Below are 8,371 nucleotides of genomic sequence, written 5' to 3'. Positions count from 1 at the left end.
GTTCTTTAACGTTCCGCTGGAAACAAAGATGCCGTGACGCCAAACCCTCATGAAAGAAGGTCGTCGTGTTTACAACTGTGACGACGTGCGCTTCTCAGGATCAACTAAATGATCCGCTGGATTCTCAAAGTGTGTCAAATTTTTAAAGTTCGTGGCACAGAATCTTTAAAATACATCCGAGAGTTTAACACTCTGTTGTCTGTTATTGAGGCAACATTTCCACGCCCCGAAATATGCCGCTGAACGAAACGAACTGTGATTGGTTGTTTGACATGTCGGTCAAACGGCCTCATGGGCGGCCCTTGGCCAAAGAAAGCTGCCATGAATTCCAGACCTTCAGCCGTCAGTCTGAAGGTCTGGCTACGTGAGACTAATTTTTATAGCAATACGTGAGACTAATTTTTATAGCACTACAGCACAGATTTAAGCAGCAGGAAATAACGACCATGGTGCAAAGGGAATCATTTCTGCCGCGGCGCAGCTCCAAGAGAAAATAGTCAACAGTCATTGTTCAGTTGAAGTCGTCTGCATCCGAAAACCCAGGCTGCTGACATGCTGCCTCGCCGCCTATCAGCCAATGACTTCGCAGAAGTGTGTTGAAATGTCTTCTTCTGCGTTCTACTGTACGGACGTAAATGTACTTTCCCTTCAGCCTGAGGCTTATTCGTTTCATTTTTGGTGTGAAAAGGCTTTTATATTTGCCAAAAATAGAACGTTTTTATTTTAAAAACAAACAAGCAAGCCCTGTCCAGATTAAAAAAGTAACGCGAAAGTAACGTAACGCATTACTTTCCATAAAAAGTAACTAAGTCACGTAATTAGTTACTTTTTTATGAAACTGGTTGCACAACTAAAACCCAACTATAACACTATTCACATATAACTATGATGATGCATGCAAGTTTATGAATTTTCTAAACTTGCATGTAGGTCATATTAGACTTTAAAAACAATCACAACGGCCCTCATTACTGATAAACTTCTGGAATGGTGACATGTAAAGGGAAAGGAGTGATATAAAAGCTTTGCTCCATGTTTCTGGTGTGATGTGACTTTCCCCTGCCCATCACCTGAGCATGAAAGTTTATTACACGAACATTTACAGTATAATCAAGACAATCATCATTTGGACAAACTGAGAGTTGCCCAGGAATTCCCAAAGAGAGTACCGTAATACAGTGGTTCTCACACTAGGGGGCGCAAACAGGCTGCAATGTGAACAGATTAATGTGTGCCATCATAAAGAAATTTGGTAGCAGCCAGCTAATAATCTGTAAACAAGATCAATTACACATTACATTGTTGTTGCTATATACATATATATATATATATATATTCTTTAATTGTGCCATTTTACTAGTTGTATTAAGGGTCTATTTTATATGAAATATGTATGTTTACAGACGTAAAACACACATCACGTGGATCTTTAAAATGCACAATGGGGTAGATATGTGAAATTACACCTAAAATGTGGCATCACACAATTACATTTTTCAGTTTCCTGTGGGATTTTCAGTTTCCCACATTTTTTTGTCTCTGAAAACCTGGTGTAATTTGTGTTTTCATCATTATGCTTATAGCTCACTTACATCAGATCTTAAGAAAATCTGTTCAGTTGTGGAAACAAAGACTAAACTAAACCTAACAAAACAAGTGCCATTTATGTTTGGCTCCCAAATGAACAGGATAGCTTCACATAAGTCTACACCATTTCTTTTTTAAATCGTCAATATTCTTTTTCAGAGTTTTCACTTCTTCACTTTTCTCATCTTTGAAGTGTTCAAAGAGTTTCTCCAGTAATTCAAGTTGTTTCTGGCGTTCATCCATTACCTTCTGGAGCTCCTGAATGTGCTGCTCTTTTGTCTCTCTAAACTTATTAAATTCTTCTGCTTGTTTTCTGGCTTCATCTTTATGTTTCTTCTTCATGTCTTTCATTTCCTCTTCATGTTTCTTTTTCATTTCATCTCGCTCTTTCTCTTCTCTTTCTTTTCTCTCCTTCTCCTCTCTTTCTCTTTTCTTGATCTCTTCTTCTTGCTCTTGTTTCAGATCTTCAACTATTTTCTTCCATCTCTTTCTCTCTTCTTCTTGTCTCTCATCATCTTCTTGTTTTCTTCTCTGCCACTCCTCTCTTCTCTCTCGCTCCAGTTGTTCATAATGTCTTTTTGTTTCCTGTCTCTTTTCTTCATATTCTTTCTCTTTTTCTTTTCTTTCTTTTCTCTGTTTCTGTATCTCCTCCTCTATCTTCTGTCTTTCTTCTTCTCTCTCTCTTTCAAATCTCTTTCTCATTTTCTCCAGTTCTTCTTGTTTTTCTTTCAGTTGTTCCTCGTGTTTCTCTTTTCTCTTTCTTTCTTCTTCCTCTCGTTCTCTCATCTGGCGTTTCTTTTCATCCTCCCATTCTCTCTGCTGTCGTTTAATTTCCTCTTGAGTCTCTTTTCTGTCATTTTCAGCTGCTTTTATTTTTCTTTTCCATTCTTGTCTTTCTTTCTCTTCTTTTTCATTCCTCTTTTTTTCATCCAAATCTCTCTTTTTTATTTCATTTTCTTGTTTCATCTGTAATTCCGCTATAATACATTCTTGTTCATGTTTCATCTTTTCTTGATCTCGTCTGTATTTCTCTTCTCTCTTTCTATCTTCTTCTTCTCTTTCTTTCTGCTGTTTTTCATAATCTGATCTCTGATTTTCAATCTCTCTCTTCATCTCTTCTATTTTATGATGATATTTGGCTCTTTGCTCTTTTTCCACTTCTGATCGTTTCTGGTTTTCAATCTCTCTTTTCTTCTGTTCTGTTTTCTCTTTTTCTTCAAACTCTTTTTTGAGTTTTTCCTCTTTTTGTTTCATTTGATTTTCTATTTTCATTCTCGCCTCATCTGCTCTTTGTTTCTCTTCATCAAGTCTCTTCATCATGTTTTCCATTTCAGTCTCATATTTGGCCTGTAACTCTTCTCTCTGATTCTCTATTTCTCTCTCTCTCTCTTTCAGTATTTCCTCCATTCTCTTTCTAATGGACATCTCTGCCTCCTCAAACATGCTGTTAGTGAAATATCGACCCTGATTACTATGTCTCACCTCTTCTATCATGTTTAACAGTTGAATCACTTGAGTTCTGTCTTGTTTTTCTCTGTTATTGAAAACCAGGAATCTGTTTCCACAATCTCTGATCAGCTTCTGGAGGTTTGCATTGCTACCTCTCTTCACATAATCCTCTATAGATTCACCCTGAAGATCGTCTCCTCTAGTGAACAGAACGACGCTGAACTGAGCAGCTTTATGACCAAAGATCTTCTTTATCAGATCCACAGTGTCTGTTTCCACCTGAATGAATCGTCCCACACTCAGCACAATGACAAACGCATGTGTCGTCACTGAATCTGGCCTTAATTGGCTGCGAAACTCATTTCTTCCCAGAATAGTGTTTCCTGTTGCACTCTTTCCATTTCCTGTCCTCCCAATCAGCACAATCCTCAAACACTCTGGATCTTCTGAACATTCGCCACCTGAAAACCATGCATATATTAATATCATGGAGTTCTATTTTTGTTTTGTTTTTTATTCCAAGTTTTATATTAAAAAATCATACACATACAAAATTACTCATGGTCTTTGTTATCACTAGGACAGATTTTTACTTGTCCTGTCAAAATTTTCCCTAAATAAATAAAATATATATATATATATCAACATTTTGGCCCATACCTTTGTATTGCAACAAACAAGCCACCAAAATTGTATAGATAATGTAAAAGTTTCACAATTCTTAATTCCAGTTGCAATACAGCAAAAACTATATCTTAAAGGAATAGTACATCCAAATGAAAATTTGCTGTTAATTTACACACCCTCAGACCATCCAAGATGTAAGTGACTTTTTTTCTACATTAAAACATTAAAGATGATGAAACTGTGGTCCTTAGAAGTCATATAATGGAAGTCAAATGTTACTAACTTTATAAGAGTAAAGAAAAAAACACATACAAGCAAATCAAAATTACTACCTGTGGCTCCTGATGCAACATTGAGGTCAAATGAAGAGAAACAATCGGTCTGTGCAAGAAACTAAACATTATTTACAACATTACGATCTTTAATTCACAGCCTCGGCAAACGGTCCTGAGTGCGTTCACAACAGTCTGGAGCAAGAGCATCCTGTCACATAATATCAAATGTTGGGAATCTGTTAAGTCAGTCTTCCTGATTGAGATCACCCACATGAACGTAATCTTGCTCTTTTATAGGTTGCAGCATCAGGATAAGCACAAGTAAGTGTCATTATGATGAACAACATACACATCCTTCCTCTCCTCACCACAGTCTGCAGCATGTGCTTCCTGTCTCTTATAATGACATACGCTCGGTGTGGGTGAAAACTCACACGTGAACTGGCATTGTACTGTTTAGGGACAAGTGTGCTGTATTGATATGCGTCATTACATGGTTAAATGACTTGCATTGTATGATTCACCAAGGACCACGGTTTCAGCTAAAAATCTTCTTTAATGTTCTGTGTTAATGTTTTAGTGAAGAAAAAAGTCACCTAAAGCTTGGATGGCCTGAGGGTGAGTAAATGAACAACAAATGATCATTTTTGGGTGAACTATCCCTTTAAGACATAACTGACTGTGTTTGTTAGGATACTCACACTCACTAAGATGTGCATTTTGCCATAGATGTGTGTATTTATCCACTTTAATGCAAGGAGATGCGATAGAGTGCTCAATTTGCTGTTCACAAGCTGTTGAAACTTTGAGGGTGTGTACTGAAACATTAACACTCCCACCCAGGGCCATAGCAAGGGAATTCTGGGACTTAAAATTTTATTGGGTCTGATGTTTGAGGTGAATAATAATATATTCATTGGATCAGACTAAACCATTTTAGGGAGGGGAGAGGAACAGATATTTGGAAAACTTCTTTCAGCAAATTGTATGCTTTTGTGATTTCCATTAAAATCTCAGGCATACAGCTATATATATATATATATATATATATATATTCACTGAACAGGGACCAATATAGTATAGCTTCTAGATTTTGTGAGGCCCCCTGGGCAGAGGGGGCCTTTATAATTGTCACGACCTTTTGCCCCACTAGCAGCAGCCCTGCTCCCACCCCATCCCACCACGCACTTAATCTCTTGCTGCTTTTGTCCCCCACGGACTGTTCATTTCAAAAATCATTTTCAATTCTCATGTGTAATTCTTATGTGCAATACTATATGAGCGAGTTGACTGCTCATAAGTGGATGAGTGGGCCTTACTAAGTTAATACTCTTGCCCCTCTCTGTTGTGTCACTTTACTTTTCTCTCATCTTGCACTGTCCCTGTTTGAACTGTACCACTGCACTGCGTTGTTTCATGCGTAAATTCAAATATGTTTAAAGTTTTCATGTAAAGTATTTATGTAAGGTATATTTATACTTGAAGTATATGTATAGTTAGTTTACTCTTTAAATATGTCCGTTGTGTGTAGGTTTATATATGTTATATGTTTATATATTTCTTTGTTTTGAACAGAGGTCTCTTTTGCATCTTACTGTGTTTAAATGTTTTAAAATCGTTTGAATGTTTAAATTTACAGGATTTAAAAACATGTGCAAATGACAAACTTCTGTGATTACACAGTCGCAGCACTGGCCCGCTGAAACACTAAGTCACATCACAATATCTATTTTATTTCTACATATCGTGCAAACCTAAAATGTGTATGGTTTGTTAAAATAAAGGGTAACTGGAAAGAAGATCTGCTACTTTTTAATGTTCCAATTATACCCCTACAGAGAGCATGATTTTCAGATTTTCTTGAGTACATCTGGAAAATGTCTTTATCTGTCACAAGCTTCACATGCAGGTGTTGAACTTGAAGCTTAAACTTAAAAAGTATTAACTTAAGGCCTTTCTTCATCGCTGACAATCAGTAGGTCACTTCTGAAGGTTTACTGTAATTAATTGAGTAGTTAAAATATTGTGTTACTGTTTTGCTAACCTATTTTACCAGTTGAAAATAACTGACTCAAGAGTGATGACTGATGAAGAGTGATGAAAAAACTGACCCATAAACTGATATATTTATGAATCAGGTAAATCTAGCTCTTTTTCTACAACAGACTTATAGAGAGTATAGACAAAATGATTGCTAAAAGATTGTGAGAGAAATATTTCTACATTCTGATAATGATTCATAAGCTAAAAAACGAAACACTGACCTTCTGACTGACCCTTCTCTTGTAACTCTTTGATTTTACTCTCCATTCTCTTCAGTTCTTCTTCATATTTCTCCTCCAGTACATGTCTGGCTCTGTTCTCTTGAGCCTTCACATACATCTGAGGTGAATATGGTTCAGTCTTCATGTTCTCTATATAATCCAGTAGATCTGGGATCTGTCTTGAGTTTTCAGGTTCCTTCAAGCCCATCACTCTGTACTGACCTCCACAGAGACGGATTAACCTCTGAGATTCTGGGCTGGATTTTATGAATTCTGTCACTGGACTTTTAACAGGGACCTCACTGATAAATATTACTATGAAGTGCTCTTTAGAGTAAAATATCCTCTGGATCTCCTCCATTTCTGCTTTGGCATCATTATTTAGTGGACCAACAGGAACAATGATGATGAAGGCATGAATTCCAGGATGACAGAGAGACACACAGCGGAGAGTCTGACGCATCACTTCCTCCTCTGAGAGACGACTGAGAGCTGGAAGACTGATCAGATTGATCAGATGTCCATGAATCTTCTCCTCTTTCTTCACACACTCTTCACTGATCTCATTTTTATGTGAAGATTTAATTCTCTTCCCTCGTAAAAGTTTGGATACAGAAACTGTAAGTGTTGTATCACTTCCACACAGCATCAGATTCAGCTTCTGTTTTCTTGAGACATTCAGTGACACTGAAAAACATTAAGAGACATGAGTGCACTCACACACACAGATACATAAACATATAGCTGAATGGTCAACTTAATGTTGGGGCAAACTCCCTCTGGATTTTGAGCTCTTATACTGGCCGTGTTAAAAAATAAATTCTTAATGTAAATATAACCATGACGTCCCACCTGAACCATGACTTGAATACCAATAAATAAATAAAACATATGACAGTTCAAAATTTTTGTACAAGCTTGTAATGCTTTTGTATAAATCATTACAAGCTGAACTGACGTTACTGGTGTGATGCCAAAATAACAACAAAAGCTATTTTGGAGAGGAATGTGTTTAGTGCCCTCCATTTCAACATCAGCATAGATCATTTTGGCATCCGTGCTTTAACTTGTGATTATAAAGGAATTATCTTATTTTTGGTGACATCGTAATGTCATTATAAACACATAACAGTCAGACAAAGTAGCTATGATGCTTGATTATTGGATTAAACCCAGCTTAAGTTTGTTTTTTGGCTCCACAGACCTTTGTAGCTTTATTGATTGATTGATTGACAGTTAATGTACGCATGTATTTCATGATAATAATCTTAGACACCCGTTCTGAAAACTTACCAAAAAAATTAAAAATAAAAATACTTTACCTTCACTTCTCTCTTTAGGTTTTCCATAATATTTGTGGTGAGAACTTCCCTCATATTCTTCCTCTGATCTGGGTGGATCATCAGATCTGCTCTGCTCTTCATCCGCTGATGTCCCCATAACATCGTCATATATCTCACATGTGAGATAGTCTTCCAGGTTTTTCTTGAGTATCTCATCAACCCTCTTGAATATCGCAGAACACCATTCTGGTTTTCTTTCATCAAACTGCAGATGTCCTCCTCCACACTCCATTATTAACTGAAGAATAGTATGCTCTTTCATATTACTCATGTGTGTCTGTTCATCGGTCGTGATCACTATTGTACGTTTAATTGCTTCTTCACTGAATTTGTTGAGCACATATTTCACTCTTCCCATGTCCTCCTCAGTGAAGTCTTTATACTGCAGTACAAGTATGAATGCATGAGGTCCTGGATCAGACATGTCCACACAGTTGCTCACTGTCTGTGTGATCTGATGATCTGAGATGTTTGGATTCAGCAGATGAAGAGTGTTAATGACTGTGATGTGTCTGTCCTTCACTGGTTCACTGATTTTCATCACATTGTGCTGCTGTAAAGATGTACATTCATCATTCTCATGCACATCTACTCCCAGGATTAAACTTCCGACTCTGCTGTTTTCTAATCCATTTTTCCCCAGAAGAACAATTCTCAGATCACACACTGGAAAACATACAAAACACATCATGTAAAGACAGAAATACTGAAAAGTCATCACCTATAAGAATCTTATAAAATCAAAGTTCAGACTTCATTCAGTAAATATAAAACCTATGCACAAGCCCTCACACACACACACACACACACACACACACACACACAC

At 37.0% G+C, this 8,371-nt stretch overlaps 1 protein-coding gene across 1 annotated transcript in view; it reads right to left on the bottom strand.

Moving 5' to 3' along the window:
- Positions 1–1,686: 1,686 nt before the first annotated feature.
- Positions 1,687–8,371, bottom strand: part of LOC107741786 (GTPase IMAP family member 8-like) — an 11,028-nt gene continuing 4,343 nt past the window's right edge. The window contains exons 2-4 of the mRNA XM_016554570.1: positions 7,531–8,211; positions 6,203–6,889; positions 1,687–3,497 (exon numbers count right to left, since the gene is read on the bottom strand). Of these exons, the coding sequence (XP_016410056.1) occupies positions 1,696–3,497; positions 6,203–6,889; positions 7,531–8,211 (3,170 nt within the window). The 3' untranslated portion in view covers positions 1,687–1,695. The remainder of the gene's footprint in view (positions 3,498–6,202; positions 6,890–7,530; positions 8,212–8,371) is intronic.

This window comes from Sinocyclocheilus rhinocerous, unplaced genomic scaffold (genome assembly GCF_001515625.1).
Source record: "Sinocyclocheilus rhinocerous isolate Xijiao unplaced genomic scaffold, SAMN03320098_v1.1 scaffold39653, whole genome shotgun sequence".
Classification (NCBI taxonomy): Eukaryota; Metazoa; Chordata; class Actinopteri; order Cypriniformes; family Cyprinidae; genus Sinocyclocheilus; species Sinocyclocheilus rhinocerous.
Note: the sequence above shows the minus strand (reverse complement) of the source record. Positions and strands in the feature narration are given on the sequence as shown.